General features: G+C 40.9%; 1 protein-coding gene across 4 annotated transcripts in view; it reads right to left on the bottom strand.

The window, feature by feature from the left end:
* LAMA4 (laminin subunit alpha 4) overlaps positions 1 to 19,395 on the bottom strand; it is a 152,149-nt gene that overhangs the window by 73,644 nt on the left and 59,110 nt on the right. Inside the window, exons 6-10 of one of the 4 annotated variants that reach the window (XM_059082890.2) lie at positions 13,785 to 13,999; positions 11,483 to 11,539; positions 9,184 to 9,335; positions 7,039 to 7,149; positions 1,109 to 1,220 (exon numbers count right to left, since the gene is read on the bottom strand). In XM_059082890.2, coding sequence (XP_058938873.1) covers positions 1,109 to 1,220; positions 7,039 to 7,149; positions 9,184 to 9,335; positions 11,483 to 11,539; positions 13,785 to 13,999 — 647 coding nt within the window. Of the gene's footprint in view, positions 1 to 1,108; positions 1,221 to 7,038; positions 7,150 to 9,183; positions 9,342 to 11,443; positions 11,540 to 13,784; positions 14,000 to 19,395 lie in introns of all 4 variants that reach the window. The other 3 variants (XM_067011675.1, XM_059082889.2, XM_067011676.1) reach the window with 3 other exon arrangements.

Genomic DNA, 19,395 nt, shown 5'->3' on the forward strand with positions numbered 1-19,395 from the left:
ATCAACAGTAACTCTAAAATATTATATGAAAAGAATATTTTATTGGTAGATGCAAAAGCATGATATAGTGAGGATGGGAGCAGGGGATGTTTGAAATGCATACCATTTGTTTCTATTACGTATTATGGGCACCAAAGGAAATACAGCAAAAGATTAATCTTGGCTCCACACATCCCTTTTCCTGGAATATGTTCTCTATACCTCAGTATAAAGATATGAATCTTCCACTGTGGGTCCCTTTACTGTCGTTGTGCCCTTGAGATGCACCTGGAGTTGTCATCCAGCTCTTAATATATAGGATAATAAAAACTATGAAAACACACAAATACTGTATCTTAGCAGACTGTAACCCAAGGAAATTCTCTTTATCTTAGAACAAACACAATCGCCTGTTTTCTGTCAGTAAATTGAAGGCTGGCTTTCAGTGCTATTAAGATAGTCTTTAAAATGCAGCCTGCACTTGTGATTAGTTAGAACACAAATAAGTAAACCCTCAAGAAGAAAGGTAAAGTCTTTAGGGCAAAGAAATCTTCCACACCCCGTCTTGGTTTTTCTTCTGGATTGGGGACCAGAGCACGCGGCCTGCCTGGTCCTTGGGAAAGCATTATAGAGACAGTTTAGGACGATTTGGATTAGTGGACAGTCTACTGCCACTCTAAAGGCAGTGTTTTCACTGCAAATTGTTGAGAAAAATGTGACTCCTTCTCAACTCTTGCATTTTACAGACAACACAGCATGTAATTTCCTCTACCAGAAAGGTATTTTGGCATTCCATTTCTGTGAAATGCCTGGAAAGGGAATGATTTTCTACATTTATTTTTTATTTTTTTGGCCTTGCTGCACCAAGTCCTATCCACTGGACTGCCAGGGAATTCCCTCTACCCTGTGCATTTATTATTGAAAATAGACAGATAGTAAGCAGAGATGAGTGCTTAGAAGTCTCAGGTAAACAAACTTGAAAGAAGATCTTACATGAGTTTAAACCTATAACACTCTAACAACAGGTCCTGGCACACAATAAACACTAACAGTAGCCACTATTTTTATTGTTGTTAATAACATGAAAGATTCCTTGATATGAAGCTAAACCAGAAGAGAATATATTTACCTTGGATTTTATCCCTCACATCGTGGGCTTGCTCTGCAAGCTGAGTTGCGTGGTTAATGGTATCCATGCTTTCCTTCTGAGCCAACTGACTCTTTCTTGTGGCTTGACTTTCCTATAAATAATCCGCATAAATACTAGATTAAATTTGCAAGAAGGAAAGGTTGTGTATGTGCATGTGGGGGTGGGTGGGCACAATGTATTCCATAAACATAAATTTCCCTGACATGTGAAAGTTCTAGAATATAGAACATGGTCTCAGAAATCATGCATGAAGACAGATGTGATGACCCGCTTTAGAATTATAGATGCTATTCCTAAGCCATCAATCACAGTTCAACCCAAACCAACCATCTTATATATGCAATTTACCCTTTGAATTTTTATTGTATCTCAAGATGCCAGACTAGGGATTACCCATGTCTGCTGATCAGTTTGACATTGTGCTGACTGAAATGATTAAAGGTTCAAAGGGAAACTTGTTGAGGAAGCAGGCAGATCTCAAAATGCTCCATGCATTCAGTGGCTTCTGGGTGGTCCAGCCACTGATGCAACTGAATTACCACAGAGATTTAAAGGATTATGCTCACTGTGCTAAATGCTACTTTCAGTGCCGCCTTCCAAATTCCCATCAACGTTGATGGCACTTGTGCACAAATAACTAGTCAAGTAGCTTTGGCTTAGAGTGAATGAAGTTCTTCCCTGAGAAGCCGTTTTCATTCTTTCAACTCTGTTTCACAGAGCTCCCAAGTAGGATTTGTCAAAATGAAATCCCAGCTCAAATGTGGCTCCTGAAGAAAGGATGTGTGGGTGTGCATATGTACTTGTGTATTTCTCTCTGTGTGTATAAGGTCAGAAGCTGATCTAAAAAATGGTTCAAGGCCAGGACACAGGCCTGTATGCACAGCATGGGGACGTGTACTTCCTTTTGGCATCAGAAAGACTGACTCATGGGTATATTGGAGAGGACGGAGGGTTCTTCAGTCTGGCATTTGGTGAAGTGCCCACTTGCCTCGTCCGGTGTCTTTTTGGCTCAGCTCTGTGACAAAGGGCTGCAGTACCTGACTGGACTGCAGGGTGGTCTGCTACACAGAGTTCTGGCTGGTAGATACCCCGCAGGACAGGAAAGTGGCGATTTCAAATTTCTCTCCTTTCATCCACTGTTCCAGCCGGAGGATTAGGCCATGATTCTACCTGGAATGTTTTTACACTTCCCAAGCATAACCCAAGCAAGTGGCTCTTCATCAAGGAAGAGAAGGCAGACATGGTATCCTAGCAGACACATGCCCCAGGAGCTTTTCATCGGGCATTTTATCCTCCATACAAAGCTCCCTGCACGGCAAGACTGCGGCCATCAGCCCCTTCCCTAAAGCATGGGCTCTCTGAATGGACATTGCAATCTTGAGTCACGATGTTCTTTCCCCCAATTCCAGTCTCCCTCTTATCCTGTTCTAATGCTTTCCAGAGACACAAAAATCTGTGGCCACTTTAAAATTAGATGATACAGAAAATAAGATGGAATCTATTCTTGATGTCACTCCTCCCCGCCTTTAAAAAATAGGGACACAGACATATAAAACATTAAAAAAATTTTAACAAGTTGATTTTTGGTCCAGTTTAAATTGAGTTAAAAAACACAACATGCATATTTTTGACTTTGGCTTCATCCTTCAAGGGAAAAGATTTATTGTTATTACTGTGTTCATTTAATTGATTTCTTGATATGGAAACTTTGAATTATTGAAGTAATGAAAGACAGCTGGCAGATGTCATAGCTCTAAAACTACCTTTTCTGACAAACACCAGAGGGCGCTTCGATATATGTATTTAATAAAAGACTGCAGCAAAGAGGAACATGTTACTTTAAATTGCAAAATTACTAGATATAATATATAGTGATGCCTTATTTGAAAGTTTTACTTTTTTCTTTAACTTTGATTATGGAAGGAAAATAATGATATGGGCACATGGTAAAACAGGTGCACCCTGCTTTAAGAAAAACTGAAATTAAAAAATTAGCTTACAACTATAAGCCGGTTGATTCTTAGCATTACAAATGGATTAATCATTTACTCACCTCAACAGTGAATTCTCCTTGTACATATTTGATGTAAAAAGTGGCAAGAATTTTATTTATTATACAGTGTGTAAAGTACAGTGTACCTAGAATACTATTAAATTGAGGATGATAATATCTAGCTAGGATGGCCATATACTTTATTGTTTAAACTGGGACACTTTTGAGAGTGAAAGGGGAACTTTTAATAATCACTCTGGGAGACAAGCATAAACAGGGGCAGTGCTGGTCAAAATGGTAGTAGGAATATTGGCGTGCCATTTCAGAATCTGTACAGTGATATCTAATTTGGGTTTAACTATCTCCTAAACATTGACTTCCAAATACCTTTCCAGCCTTGATCTCTTCTCTTGAGCTACAGACTCAAATCTCTGGCATCCACAGAGAGCTCACCCGTAAAAGGTCCAGAGAAATCCATTCTGAATTTTTAGTCTTGGCCATCTATTTCGCCAAGTCAGAGCTTACATCCTTGCTCAACTCTTCATATTCAATTGGTCACTGAATCATTTTTATTCCACTTGTCATTCTGGCCTCTCTTCCTGGTGCCCACCACCACAGTCTTACTTTACCACTGCAAATTCTTCTCCAATGAAGACAAGGCAGCAACTGACCACTCTTGTTTGGATGACTGTGGCAGTCTACTGACGGGTGTCCCTGTCTTCAGAGTCTTAAACCCACCATACCCACTTCAGAGGAATGTTTCTGAAATTTCACACCTAATCAGCTAATTGTTGTAGGTAAATGCTCCAATATCTTCCAAAGTCCACAGGATGAGCATGGTGGGAAAGGTGCTTCATGATTTGGCCTCTGAGAACTTCTTCAGCATTGTCTTCCGCTCCTTGCTTTAATAATCTGCAAGGCCAAGGCCAAAGTTCTTCAATCTTCTGGTCAATTGGAATTGATACATATTTTTATTTTTATTTTTTTTTGTGGTACGCGGGCCTCTCACTGTTGTGGCCTCTCCCGTTGTGGAGCACAGGCTCCGGACATGCAGGCTCAGCGGCCATGGCTCATGGACCCAGCCACTCCGCGGCACGTGGGATCTTCCCGGACCGGGGCACGAACCCGTGTCCCCTGCATCGGCAGGCGGACCCCCAACCACTGCGCCACCAGGGAAGCCCCATATTTTGATTTTTTGTCCTGTCTTTTTATCAGGAATGGAGATCAGGCTCAGATGCTTTTGATGTGTGGAATGACCCACTTTCCTCCCAACCCTAAAGATCTTTGTACGTGTTGATATATGGGGAGCTTTTGCTGTGGCTCCACATAGGGAAGGAGTAGGGAAGAGATGGAGGAGATGGAGAAGTGGAGGGAATGCTGCAGCACCCTCCTGGGCCAGCCCTTGGAGACTGGGCTCTACAGTGTACCTTTTAGATCCAGATGGCAAACGGCAGCACTGAGATTGAGAGAGGGCCACCATCTTCACTTCTGCTTGTAACCTAGTCCCACTCTGACTTTGAGTGTGGTGGCTTTGGGAATATGGGAGAGTAGAATCTTGACATAGGCTTTGGTACTTTCATTACAGACATGATCAACAGCGGCACAAGTGAGACCTTTTGAGCAGCAGCTATTTGGGAACACAAATGCATGGGCATCCTGTAGGGGTTTCCCAGAAGTAGCAGGTGGGAAAAGGCAGTAAGATTTATCAAAAGGGGGCTAGAGGACTTAGATATGGAGGTCGGGAAAAAACACAGTAACTTTAGGTTAATATAAATTGTGAGATTTGGATTACATGAGATTCATGTGACAGGTACTTTGCATAGAGAGGTACAGCTGACCCTTGAACAATGCAAGGGTTGGGGGCACCGACACAGTTGAAAATCCATGTATAACTTTACAGTTGGCCCTCTGTATCTGAGGTTCTGTATCTGCAGACTCAACCAACTGTGGATCATGTGACACCGTAGTACGTATTTACTGAAAAAAACCTGCATATAAGTGGACCCGTGCAGTTCAAACCTGTGTTGTTCAAGGATCAACCGTATTTTCAAGTTCAAGAGGCAACATTACTGTGTTTTTTTTTTTTATCACACTGTGGGAATCTACAGTGAAATCCTTCACTCTAGCTAAAGCTAAATATTAGTTACTTTTTTGATAGAAGGCTTTCTAAGACAAAGCTTTTCTTAAATCCTTCTAAGAATCAATTATGGACTTTTCTAGACTAAAGGCTTGAAGGATGCTTGAGAAGTCGTTAAGACCCTCTCTGGGTGTTTGTTTCAAAATGTTTTAGCAGGTTCCTTCACCATCAGGACTGTCTGTGTCGTAGCCAGAAGGATGTTATTTTCAATAAGAATCAATGGCAACAGCTGGGTGAATGCTCCAGTCACTTTATCATCAACTTCTGGCTTTGGCGGTCTGTTCTCATTGTTCAGGAGCTTTTTCTACTGTGACGTCTCTTTCAAGCTTGCACTATTTCCTCCCCATGAAAGCCTGCATTTAACTTATACTGGAAGTAGAAAAACTGTACAACAAAAGAATCAGTAACTCCATGTCTGAGCTATGGGAGGAACTAATCTTGGTGAAAACATTTCCTCAAGAATTTGAGACACTTTCAGCAAGTTCTAGCCATGACACAAACAAAATTTCACAAAGATTTCTTTCTTTGTATTTCCTTTGAAACTTAAGCAATCTCACTGCTCTTCAAACACTCATGGTTGGATTAACATGCTCCATTGCATGGGAACGAGGGACACAATTTTTATATGCATTTAAAAGTTGTTGAATATTCCAAGGATCCAGTTAGAGTAATTCACATTTTTAGAAGCATAATCTCTCAGTGTAAGAGGTCCAAGGTCAAAGGAGATTATCAGAGTTATTTTAATCTTTATTTTTGTAGAAAATGAGAATTGTTTTTGAAAAGAACTTCAACAATTTATAACGTCAAACATCAGTATCTGAAAGCAGAAATTCCAGAGTACTGTGGGCAGAACTGCTGGAATATAATCAGGGAAAAAAATGTGTTAAACATTTTAACATGTTAAACACGGCGCCTTGTGGCTTAGTTGTATTTTTTTTATTAGTACAGAGGATGGATATTTTTCCCTTAGGCTCTTGGGGAATGTATTTAATAGTCTCTCACATTGACTTTGCTCATGTTTTAATGTTTTTCTTGTTAATTTGTGAGAGCTTTTACAAGTCATATTTCCCTCGACATTTTTCTTAGTCTTGTTGACTTTTTTCATTTATTTAGTTGTTTTACTATGTATTTGAAATTCTATCTTGTCAAATCTATTCTTTCTTTTTATTATAATTCTTCATACTATATTTAAATGTATTGTTATTTCCTTTCAAGGTTTAATAATTATCTAGTTCTGTTTTCTTGTAGATTTGAGATTTAAACTCAAGTCTTTAATCTGTCTGAAATTTATTTTAGTATATGGTATAAAATGAGGGTCCAAAGTGGTTTTTTTCCTGCCAAACTGCAAAATTGCTTTCTCAGCCCAATTTCTCTTCTTTCCTTTTATTATTTAATGCATACTTCAGCAAACATTTAAATTTTATATTCTATATAATAAAGTTTATTTCTGGATGTTCTATTGCTCTTAGCCATAAAATGTTAAGGTGAACAGCTGAATGACTATCCTAGTTAAAACATATATTAACCATATTTACCAGCAGCAAATACAATGAAAGTTTTCCATAAACCTGTTTTTTCAAGGAAACCAATCAAAATGGGAAGACACAGTAGAGACCAAGTATGTTAATTTTCTCCTCAGGTCTTGCCTTGATTTATTTTAAGGCACCTGGGTCACTGCATTTTTTCTGGGCTGTGTTAAGCCTCAGTCATTTGTGACTAGCCAGTCTCACACCAGCTAAATCCCATCTCTGAAGTTAGTCCCAGAAACTGAACACATACCCTTCCAGCTAATTCCTCCACGTCAGACAGAAGGCTTTTCATTGTGTTTTCAGCATTGTCGATTTGTATCTTTCTTAGGACATATTGGTTTTCTCTTTCTGACAATTTTGTCTGTGGAAAAAAAAAAAAACACATATTTTTCCATAGTCAGTAGATGTGCACACCAGGTTTGTAAAAATATGCAGGAAACTCTTTCACTGTAAGAGGACTCAGAGCAGAGTGTGAGCCTTTATTCTCAAAATAGTGGGGTCCACAGGCTACTGCAGGCTGGTGTGAAGTTTGAGGTCTGTACAAGGGGGTGGAGGGCTCCAGGGGCAGAAATTCTGCAAGCTCCACTTACCAGGCTGGAGATTCTGGCTTGGGCTGTGCTCGTTCTGGGGAAAGGGTATCTTTTCCAAATTTGCACAAAGGCACAATATAGACTGGCAGTGGCCTTGGGTGTCTGAGCCTTAAAACTTCAATTTCGCAGGTCTTGGAGGAAATGATAACCCACGTCAATCAGTGCAAATGGAGTTTAGAAATTCACTTTCCTCTTTCTGGTGTAAGGAGAACAATTATCTTTATTTCAGACCATTTTCCCCTTTCTTTTCTATTTTGAGCAGTTTGGTCCAAACGTAGCTTTCCTTCGATTACTTTGGAGTAAGCCCTTCAATCCTGGCACTGACTTCCCATCAGCTATAATATTTTTATATATAATATAATAATTATTTCTACCTTGAAGCTGTGCTGTTGGGGAAAGAGGATTCATGTGGTATCAAAAGGACTGAGTCTGGGTAACTCCTCTGAGAATTAGTGCCTTCATGTGTCCAAACAGATGAGTCTGGTTAAGAACAATTCCTAAATTGGGAATAGAATAATTACTAAGATTCCATCCAGACCATCCAGGTTTACAGTTTTGTGATTTTTGTTTTGTTTTACACTTTGCACATTTGGGCAATTGCTGTGGATATCATTTGCACCTCCAAAAAGCAGAGTAATGAGCACTTTCTATGTTAGGTACTGTCCTAACTGCTCTGTATATAACAACTCACTGAATTCTCCCAACAACCCATGAGATGGGTGTAATAATTATCCTCAATTCCAGATGAGGTAACTGAAAAATAAAGTGGTTAAATAACTTACCCAAGGTCACATAGCTAGTAAGTGTCAGAGCTGGGATTTGAATCCAAGCATTTGGTGTCAAAAGTTTACGCTCTTAACCATTATGCTAAACTGACTAAGTAAAAAAAGTATGCTGGTATTAATTCTATTATCCTTTCAGCAAATCATTATTGTTTTAAAAAATATCTGTTGGCTGTGATTGAAGCCCATGATTTAAAGGGGGAAAACACACCTCTTAAAGCTTAGATATACAAGCACTATTATGGCTTTTGACTATTGCCTGCCTTTAACTTGCTTACTAGATGTTAACCATTAGATCTAGGCAGAGAAACACAGCATATGAGTGTGTTTGTGTATTTGAGTGTGTGTGTGAGATGAGAAAGAATGTGTGTCAGTGAGAAGGAAAGGTAAGGGCAGGAGAGAGAGGGAGGGAAGAAGGAGGAAAGAGAGAATGAGACTGTGTGTGTTAGTTTTTAGAGAAACTCCTGAAAACACAGCAAACTGAAGCTAAGGTAATGGTATGTCTGCAATGTTGACTTGAATAACCAATGTAAGCTCCACTGAAATAAGAGTGTTTCTCCTCCATCAATAGCTTTGTACATAGATACTAGTTTTTTAGTCATTTCATTTTCCATATTAACCTTTTTTTTTTTTTTGCGGTACTCGGGCCTCTCACTGCTGTGGCCTCTCCCGTTGAGGAGCACAGGCTCCGGACACGCAGGCTCAGCGGCCATGGCTCATGGACCCAGCCAGTCCGTGGCACGTGGGATCTTCCCGGACTGGGGCATGAACCCGTGTCCCCTGCATTGGCAGGCGGACCCTCAACCACTGCGCCACCAGGGAAGCCCCATATTAACTTTTTTAATAGATGACAGCTCTTGGTTTAGGCTGGAGTTCATGACTGTAATCAACTTTTCATAATTTCCTAGGTCTAACAATCTGTAATATAACCACTGGACTCACACCAAAATGGATAGGAATTCCCAGGAGTGACCCTATGAAGCCAGAATGAAAATACACAGAAGGTATACCATTCCTGCATACTTTGAGGAGGTAGATGGTGGAGTTGATTTCATTCACATGCCTATGAGCAGCGGCACCAGATGACACACTCAACAGACCGGATTTGCTTTCTTCAATGGAGAGCGCTGCTAACCGAAGGTCATCAGTCAGATCCCAGATGCACTTATCGCAGCCTGGAGGTAAAGTGGGTATGTTATTTCTTCAAAATCAAAGGTCAGCTGGGAAGCATGCTGCTTTAAGTCGATTCTTATATGCACTTCCTTGGTTAATACTACTTGTAATTTTGTTCCCTGAGGAGCTGTCTGGGCCAGGAACTAGTCCTTACACTCAAAACAGAGTAGGGCCTAAGATGAGCCAAAGTGTACATAGGGCACTTAAAACGTAACAAAAAAACAAACACATGCAACTGAAAATTAGGTTAACGTGAACACTAAAGGCTGAACTGAGAAAGAAAGGAAGCACAAAGGGCAAGGCATCTGAGAGATGGGTGGCAAAGGAGAACCCTCTCTCCACTTTTCTCTGGTGGTAGGAAAGCTGTCTGGGATGACTCTCTCCATGTCAGGCTTTGGGCTTCTGCTTGGTGCCGGCTAGTGAAGATGGAACGTGCCAGGCATTCCCCCTCTCCTAGCAGCTTTTTTTTACTGCCTATTCAGGCTCTAATGCCTTCACCTCACCCCAGGGATGTCTCAGCGCCTCCCCATGGCCCGACCTCCTGTCGGGATGAATGGTTCAGCAGAAGCAGGTCTGCAGGACATCACTGTTTGCGAATATCACTTCCTGATAGCTGACGAACCTGCACACATGGTTAGGTAGGTGGCAGTTTCTCGCTGCTTCCTGCATTTCACGTTTGAGTTCCTCTGACAACTGCCATCACCCCCAGGACCCAGCGCCCTCCTGCGACACACACACAAAGGACACCCTTTGAAACTTTTCTGTTCCCAATCTCTTTCCCCCAGACTGCACTCTCTTCTAGAGAACTGATAAATGGAGACTAAAGTGTTAATGGTTGTTAATATGTTAATTTGTTATTTGAAGTTCAACGCAGACTTCCTCATATGCTCTCTCAAAGGAATGGCTCCCCAGACAGTATATCAGGCTGGTGGAAAAGATGCGTAGGGCCAAGCAGGCACATTGATGTCTTTAAAGTGACCTTCCTTAGGGGGTCACCTATGCTGTCAGTGTGTAAACTCTGTCCTGTTTGTGCCTCCCATCCTATGTCACCTTCAGTAATATTAATCTCTTGTGCCTAGAGGGACTGAGAGGCCAAGATACTTTTGTTTGGGGGAAGGGATATCTAATATTAAAGCAGTCTTTAAACCACTCTACCTAAAGCCAAATATTACTTTCTTTTTTCTTTTTTTCTTTTTTTCTTTTTTTTTTTTTTGCAGTATGCGGGCCTCTCACTGCTGTGGTCTCTCCCGTTGTGGAGCAGAGGCTCCGGACGCGCAGGCTCAGCGGCCATGGCTCACAGGCCCAGCCACAGCATGTGGGATCTTCCCGGACCGGGGCACGAACCCGCGTCCCCTGCATCGGCAGGCGGACTCTCAACAACTGTGCCACCAGGGAAGCCCCCAATTAGTTACTTTCTTGATAGAAGGTTTTCTAAGGCAAAGCTTTCCTTAAATCCTTCTAAAAAAATCAGTCATGGACTTTTCTAGGCTAAGGCCTTGAAGGATGCTAGAGAAGTCATTGAGACCAGGTCTGGGCATTTGTTTTGAAATGTTTCAGCAGGTTCTTGCACCATCAGGAATACTCATGAGTTGAATAACCAGAGGGGCAGGAAAGAGAGAAGGCAGCTCCAATTCATAAAGCCTGAATATTATATTTCTGGTGCCACTTCAGATTGAGTGATTTGAGAAAAGCCACTTAAATCTCTTGGCATCTCAGTTTCCCCAGTGTTGTAAAGCGTAGTCTGTGGATTATATTATCTGAGGACCTGAAGTGATAATATAGAAAAAAGAGCTAAAATGAACTCAGTCACTGGGAACTGTATTTCCAAGTTAGCCTTTACCTACTAAGTAAGATGCCAAACTTAAAGACTTGATAAAATAAATTTTCTAAAACAGAGCTGTTTAAATGTAAATCACCTATCTGCCCATTGGAATCAAGTGGACTGAATGTCTTTTGTTTAGGGTCCATTTGGTTGAGGCACAGACAGGGTTAAAGCCAAGGGTGGGACTCAGGCAGTTTCTAGAGAGAGTATTGCATAGCTCTTCTTAATCCTACACCTGCAGCACATTAGAGAAAGTGGGGTTAGTCAATCATGTACTGTTATTTTTACTTATGGTTGGGCACTCCATGCCTGTAGGGGGTTCAGAACCTTCTTCCAAGCATTCTCCGGTTACGCTGTCACATGGGCCTCCCCCACAACTGCACACTGTGGGAAACAAAAACAAGAGATTAGGGATTCATTTCTTAATGCCTAAAATATGGCAATGTTTTTGTGGTTTGTAGAAATACTGGCTATCGGTATATAATTCTTCAATGGGTATTAATTATATTCTTTCTTAAGATCGTGTGGAATATATGATTTAGTGATTATTCCTCTCACCCAATTAAGCCCCAGCTCAGGGAGATTTTCAAAGGTAACCCTGGGGCAAAAGTAAATCTAAATGTTCTAGGATTCCTTTCCCAACTATTTGAGATTCTGACATGACTCTGCAACTGCTTCAGTCCAAAGAGCTCCTGGTCAGTTTCACAAGGTACAAAATGATCACAGAGTCCATCACTCAGCTGGAATCTGAAAGCCATCCTTTCATCACAGTCAAATTCTCCAGTTAATCCAACTCCAGGTTTGATTACTGCCAGGTGTGTGGGAGGAGCAGCCCACTAGGAGTGAGTGAGGAGACCCAAGAGCGATTCTTGGGTCCCACAGTGCTTGACTCTTGGCAAGACTGACTCCAAACCTCCAAATGATAGCTATCAGTGGGGTAGCTAGCAACAATGTTGTGGAAAGAATTAGGACCATATTTACATGAATTTAGAAGATCGGAGAGCCCATTATTAATCTACTGATAATTTTCAAGAATGCCTTTTGGAAAAAAACAAAAACAAAACCCCAATCTCACCAGACTGTTCATTTTCCACTGAGTTTTGGAGTGGAGATTAATTTTTTTTAATAGCTTTATTGGAGTATAACTGTTTTACAATGGTGTCTTAGTTTCTGCTTTATAACAAAGTGAATCAGCTATACATATACATATATTTATATCCCCATATCTCCTCCCTCTTGTGTCTCCCTCCCACCCTCCTTATCCCACCCCTCTAGGTGGTCACAAAGCACTGAGCTGATCTCCCTGTGCTATGTGGCTGCTTCTGGAGTGGAGATTAATTTTTAATATTTACAAAGGATTTCTTAAGCTATCTAGTCTAGCAAAAAGCTGGAATTGTGAATTTCCTCCCACCTCTTAACTGTCTTTACAGAATAATCATAAAAAAATTAGCTTCAAGGGTAACATACATTTATTACATTTTGGCTGTTTAATGTTCCACAAAATGTAGATTTATTAAACAATTCAGCAAGATCATGCTTTATTGCTTCTAGCATCAGCTTCTTTTCTAAGACTGATCTGCATCTCTGTAACTTAAACATGAGTTTACATATTGACATGAGTCAATATTTTGAGAATCAGGATGTCAGTGTTTAAGTCTCTGATTTTGCCAACACTCTTTCTGATGCCCACTTTCTCTCTCTTTAGTCTGACTGGGCACAGAGCTCCTCTCTCCACTCTGTTATTCTCGGGGTTATGCTTCTGTGCACACAGCTTTCCTGGAGACATGTTTACTTTTATTGTGACTTCTGCAGATCATATTTGTTTCCTTCTCAATTTCAAACTCTTCACTTCTTAAAAATCTCTTCAAGTGGAAATCTGTTTCAGTGAGAGAATCTCCAGCTGAAGCATGCCACAAGAGCACAGTAACTAACTCCGCCTCACTCTTCTTCCCCTCAAAGTTACATACGAGAAGGAATATTCAGTCTCAGCCTCCCTTTAGTCCTAGAGGAAGAATTTAACTTTACTTCTGAAGAGCTTCACTCTCTGAGGCAAATGGATTGGAGAAATCCTGAATAAAATTTGTACCTTTCAGTCTAACTGAAGTCTGACCAGGAAGATTTCTTATACTATCCTTGAAATAGTTACTCTGAAAATTTGAGGAAATAGGGGGATGATTAAACTACCTATGGCTTGCTAATCTATTTCACTGACATGTTGATTTTACCAAACATAACTAAAAAGAGACACATAGCTTGCAGGGTAAGAAAATTGATGTCAAACATGCAAACTTTCATTCAGTCCTCTGGTCAATGACAGGTAATCTATGGAAGTCTGATTTCCTTCTTTGATCGAAATTGGAAGGACATAAAGATGATAAGACAAAAGTTCACTAGTGTTAGTGTCTCATGGTTCATTCTACCCATGAGCTAAGCTACATTCATCTTGATAAAGATACCTACGCCTAGAAGTATGGGATGCACATTCCTATATTGCCCTGGAAAAGTGTCAAGGGGGTAATTTCAATATTTCCCCAAGATAAATTCATCTAAATCCAGCACTGACAAGAGACCCTGCTCCTATCACACATGTGCTGGCAGGGTAGCTGCTGCAGCATGCACAGAACCATACCTGCACAGTTCTTGGCTCTCCTGGCATCCCCATAGTAGCCAGGTGCGCAGTGTTCACATTTGAATCCGGTGGTGTTGCGTAAGCAATTCCTACACTGGCCAGTGACCTCATCGCAGTCTTCAAAGATCAGGTTGGGATCTGAATTTCCACTGCAGTCACATTTCTTACAGGTGCTTCCAATCAGCAAGGGGTTTCCATAGTAACCAGGAGCACATCTAAAGGGGAATCACATGTTAAAAATTTAGCATCCATAGCTTTCTTCCTTTTTATCTTCTTTCCTACCTAAAAGAAAGTGTAATGAAGATTTGTGTATTGCTCTCTCAGAATTAACTCCCACTCTCCCATCTTCCTAAGAGGACCAGACTTTGTTTTTAAGGAACTACCCCTCCCCATTGTGTTGTAGCCCATTTAGTTCGGTGAGACCTTCAGGTGCAGGAGTGTCTGGATATGACCAGGGTGGGGGCATTTTTGGTCACTCCAATGACTGGGGTGCACAGCTGGCATACGATGGTGGTACTAGATATGCTATATTTGGCCGTGAGATATGCCATTAGGGCATAGCTAAGAATTGTCCTAGACAAAATGTTAGTAATACCTTTACTGAGAAACACTGGTATGTATTCTACCTTGCCATAGTGAATTGTTCTGATAGCCTAAACCTGAACCAACCAGTGCCTGGCATTGTCCTGGCTGAAATGGTTTGGCTCAGGAGTGATTCAGTTGGAGCTCAGGGCTCTTGTTTGAGGGTTGTGTGAAGGTCTTCTCTCCCTCTGCAGGTGAATGAAGAGGCAGGAAGCAAGCTTAGCTCTGGCAGCCATCTTGTGACTGAAGGAAGACAGTGCAGAGACAAAGCAGAGGGCAGAGCTGGGAGTACCACAGATAAACAGAGCTGGGGCCAGATGGCCATTATTCTGTATGTTTCAGATATATGAGCCTACAGAGGCCAGGTGCCTAACTGCATTTGCTGTGGAGGCAGAGCTGAGGCCTACGGTCATGCCAGCTGGCCTTAATGAGAGACTCCAGCCCAGGTGGAGAGCAGAGGGTGAACTACTTCCAGCCTTTGCTGGCCTTGCCAAGCTATGCACTCTGGGGGGGCTGCCTTTGACCAGAGGAAAAGCCCCTTTCTCTACTTTTTCCAAAAGGTAACCTGTCGGCCAGCAGAGGCCCTGCTCTGAGTGATGGGACCACAGGCCCCACCTAAGGGGGTAGCTGCTTCTCAGCTCCTATCAACTGTTTCTATACTGTAGCCTTGAGGGCATGAAGGATCTGTGTTGTCAGATCTTATTTTTAAAGGAAAAAGTTGAAATTCGGATTTTTATGTGAAATCTCAGTTTTTAAAGGTTGGCTCAAACTTTGTAAGAATACTTTTTGAGGCAAACTACACGCTTTTTGGCTGGCTGTGGCCCCCTCTCTGCTATGAACCTAAATTAGCGTTGAAGACTGCCTAAGGTGGGCTGAAGATGCTTTGGGAGTGGCTGGAAGGAATGTGCAGTCACACTGTCATGGGACTGAAGGTCAGGCACAGGAGTTAGTTTTGATGAGAGAGAAAGAGAAGAGAGCCAGTGAAGGTTTCTGAGTGATAAAAGTGATGGTGAATGAAGCCGGTGTTGGCATCAGAGTTCCTGATGGACTCTGGGCTGGAATGGGAGACCAGGGCTGGGTGGGGAGGGCCTGGGGTGGGACCTATGCCTTGGGAGTGGAAAGGAAGAGAAGACTTTCCAAGGACACCAATGAGACCCAGTCAGCAATAATAGGACACCACCTTTTTAAATGCTTCATTTAAAGTAAAAGAAGCATGATTCAGAAGATTTGAAAAATAGAGAAATGAAAAAAAAATCCCAAGACCTTAACAATCACTGTTCAACATTTTGCATATGTTTTTCCAGGTTTTATTCCTATGTCTCAGTTTTTTGATGTAGTTGTAATGATGGTGTATGTTCAGTCACTTGCAATGTATCTCATGACTTCACCCTGGTAAGTTCATTTAGTTACCACAGACACCTGGGAGGTAGGGCATGGAGGCCTGGCATTCAGAGGCTGAGAGGCTACTTTGGTTTTCCAGGCTCACACAGCTAGGAAGTGACAGCATAAGACCCAGACCTTCTGACCCTGATGTTCTTTCCTTTGCTCTGCCCTGGACCACACTGCTGCTGCTATAAATGAATGAGTGAATTCATCCAACAGAAGGACAATTCATGTCTATTTTTTGTAAGGCACAGAGAAACAGGAAGAGGAAAAACACATAGCCTATGCACTGAAAGGACAGGAAAAGAATTAGGCATAATTATACAGACTCTAGAAGTTGAAGACTATGAAAAAGATAAGAATGAATGTAAGTGCCACACAACCCACAAAGAGACATCCCCCTGAGGAAATGTTCAATAAATTTTATTATTCATACTCATGTCTTTGTACCTTTGGTTCACAGGCCCTCTTATCCCCAAGTCAGCATAAATCATTCCTCTATGGAACACATGGCTGGATTGAACTTCTATCCTGTGCTGCTGTTCACCAAACAGAATATTAGATACTTATGCTCACTAAAATGGGACTCAGATCTGCCACCTCAGTGTGCAGCTGGGAAGCCTGAGGTCTGGGAATGAATGGACTTGTCCAAGCTCACAGAAGCCCGATGCCAGTTGCTTTCTTTTCTCTGTTTTTTCTCTCTTTCTTTTCTCCACTGTATTTGATCTCCATAGGTTGTCCCCTGGTCTTCTACTAGTCAGAATCTCAACCACAGTGGAAACCTACTTTGAGTTACTTTGAATTTCAAGAATATCTTTTGGTGGTAGGCTCAGAGGCAACTCTGAAGTCATAGTCCCAACTTCAACCCTACAGATTTTATAGAATGAGCACACGAAGGTTTTGTACTCATGGCACCCTCTAACCCTGACTTTATAGATGAGGAAACTACAGCATGGAGAAGCTGGACAATTGGTTCACTGCTTCAGGGCTCAAGCATCGTATGGGACTCCAAGCTTATGCTCTTTCCACTCCACAAATCTGGCATTAATAAGTTAACTAATAAGTCCATTAATGATATAACAGTTGAGTAATTAAATGCTATCTATTAATACGCTTAATTCCTGTCCTCGAAGAGCAAATTACAAAGGATACAAAGGATACAAAAGGACAAGGAATTGGATTTAGAGTCAGCATTGGAGCCCAGGTACCCAGTACTGGTGCATTTTTATTTTCTTCCATAATCTTATTTATAGCTTTATTAATGACTTGATTCACTTGGAGAAAATAGAGCTGATAAATTTACAGTGTAAATGAAAGAACTGTGACATACGAACTTTGTCATATCAGTCAGTGATCATACCATTTGGGAAAAATGGAAAACAAAAAGATAGTTTTTTGGAAAAAAATGCTTTTGACCATAAACTATTATTTTGGGAATTTTTGTAGTGCTTTCCCTCTCCTCTGCTCCTTCTCCTTTTCTTCTCTTCCCAAGGCCATATACCTCTTACTGAATGCTTTTATCAAAGGTGCCAAAAGTCCAAGCCCAGGTGGCATAGAAGCTTTTCTGGGGGGGATGTCACTCTGTAGCTGTCACCTGGGTTAAATTAAATGAAGAATTAAAAAAGCACCTGTTACATAGTAGGTGCCATATAAATGCTCTCTACTTCTCTATGAATGACTGGGAGCTAAGGCTAGGAAAATATAAGTAACCTATTCCAGGTCATAGGGCAAGAATCCAGAAATGGGGCAGGGCAGAGAGTAGGGAATAATAAGAATTCTATGCAGATAACAGGGCTGATACCTTAAGTTTGAAAAACTCGACGCCTGCAGAAAGAATCAGACTAAAGCCCTGAATCATAATATAACCCTCAATAAATGTTAGCTTCTTCTTCCTCTTCCTCCTCTTCATTATTGTTTTCTAACATCGAGGTCATCATCAAAATCATTATCACCATCATCATCGTCTCTGATGATACTATGTTCGGCCTTTCCTGTTAGGATTTTCAGGTCTCCCTGAATTTGCTTTAATTTGCCCCATTCTTCTTTCCTGATTCTTAAGCAATAAGATCCACATGCTAAAACCTCATACGGTTTTAGCATGTCTCTCAATCCTCTGCAGAATTGAATGGATGAAGGTACACTGTTAAAGCTGCCGCAAGAGACAATGTGGAATACTAAGGCATTGACATCATATATGTTTATTAACTGAAAACTTTGCGTTGAACATTGAGGGTCAATTGTGTGACCTTAGATTAAGTATCTTCATGGCTCTGAGTCTCAGGTCCCTCATCTTTAAAATGTACTACTTAGGAGCAGAGGGAAGGTCACTCTGGAATGAGAATGAGAATTCAAAACTCCTGTCCATTCGGTTGTGCATTTTATAATTATTTGCATCGGAAGATGACTTTCATTTGCAACCTCTATTCAATTCTGGGTCTTTGATTTTCCAGGCATGGGGTGGGAAGTGGGGGATCAAATGGGGCAAGAAATGACTGACTCTTGTCACTACATCATGCCTTCTTAAAGGAACATTAAAAATTCTGGTTTTTTTTAGTAAAAAAAGTTTATAAAAAGTATTATTGAAACAAATATAACTCAGTGCCTACAATGTTCTAGATACTGCAATGGAGGAAGAATGGATAGAGAAATAAATAAGATGCTACTTCTGCTGAGAAGCTCATATTTCAATGAGATTTTAAAAAATTGTTTGATTTTGAACAAGTGGCTTAACCTCTCTGTGTCTCACATTCTTTCTCTGTAAATAGGATGAAAATGGTATCTCATAGGATTTTTTTTTTGAAGTTTAAATGCATCATTGCAAGTGAACTGCTTACAACAGTTTCTGGCATAGAGTAAGCACTCAATAAATGTTAGTTATTATTTTTATCATCATCATCATGATCGTCATCTAAATGTAATAAAATGTGCTAAGCTCTACAGTTGATCTGGTGGATTTTAAGAGCAGCAGGTCCAGCATGGGGAGTTTAAATTGTGAGGTGAGAAAGGACTTTGGGAAGAGACAGGCAGGGCCCAGAGCAGGCTAAGTAACATGGACCTTATTGGGAAGACAAGCGAGTTTTGAGCTGTTCTGCACAGTACTTGAAGAGGCTCGTGTCTTATGTTTAGACCAGTGTTGCTCAAAATTGTATGTAGTATGGATCCTTGTGAAAAGAAAAACATTTATACAGAAAATCTCTTCCAGTGTTCATTTAAATTACCTTTAAATATTTCAAACATAAAACTAAGTAGTAACTCCTTATGTCTATGACTTGTATACATCTTGAAAAACCAAGATAAATTTTCCAAATAAAACAAAACTATAAAATGGATCGAATTCAAATTAACAGTATTAATTCAAGGCAACGGATGATGTCATTGCAACTGAATGGCTACTTGCAATGTGATATGGTAGAGGATTGTTTGAGTTCAGCATGCATGACCTGCCCTGTGCTATGTCATGACTCTGTCTGCCTCACTGTCATGTCATTCGGCCTCCAGTTGTCTGTAATGTCTCACTTACACACCATCAGTCATTATTTTTTTCCTCAGCTCTGAGGCAGATAGATCCCCCTTTATTATAAAATGGTACTTCAGAAAGTCCAGAACATGTTTCAATGAACTTTTTTCTCAAGACTATCACTGAAAT

Source organism: Kogia breviceps, chromosome 13 (assembly GCF_026419965.1).
Source record: "Kogia breviceps isolate mKogBre1 chromosome 13, mKogBre1 haplotype 1, whole genome shotgun sequence".
NCBI classification, from domain to species: Eukaryota; Metazoa; Chordata; class Mammalia; order Artiodactyla; family Physeteridae; genus Kogia; species Kogia breviceps.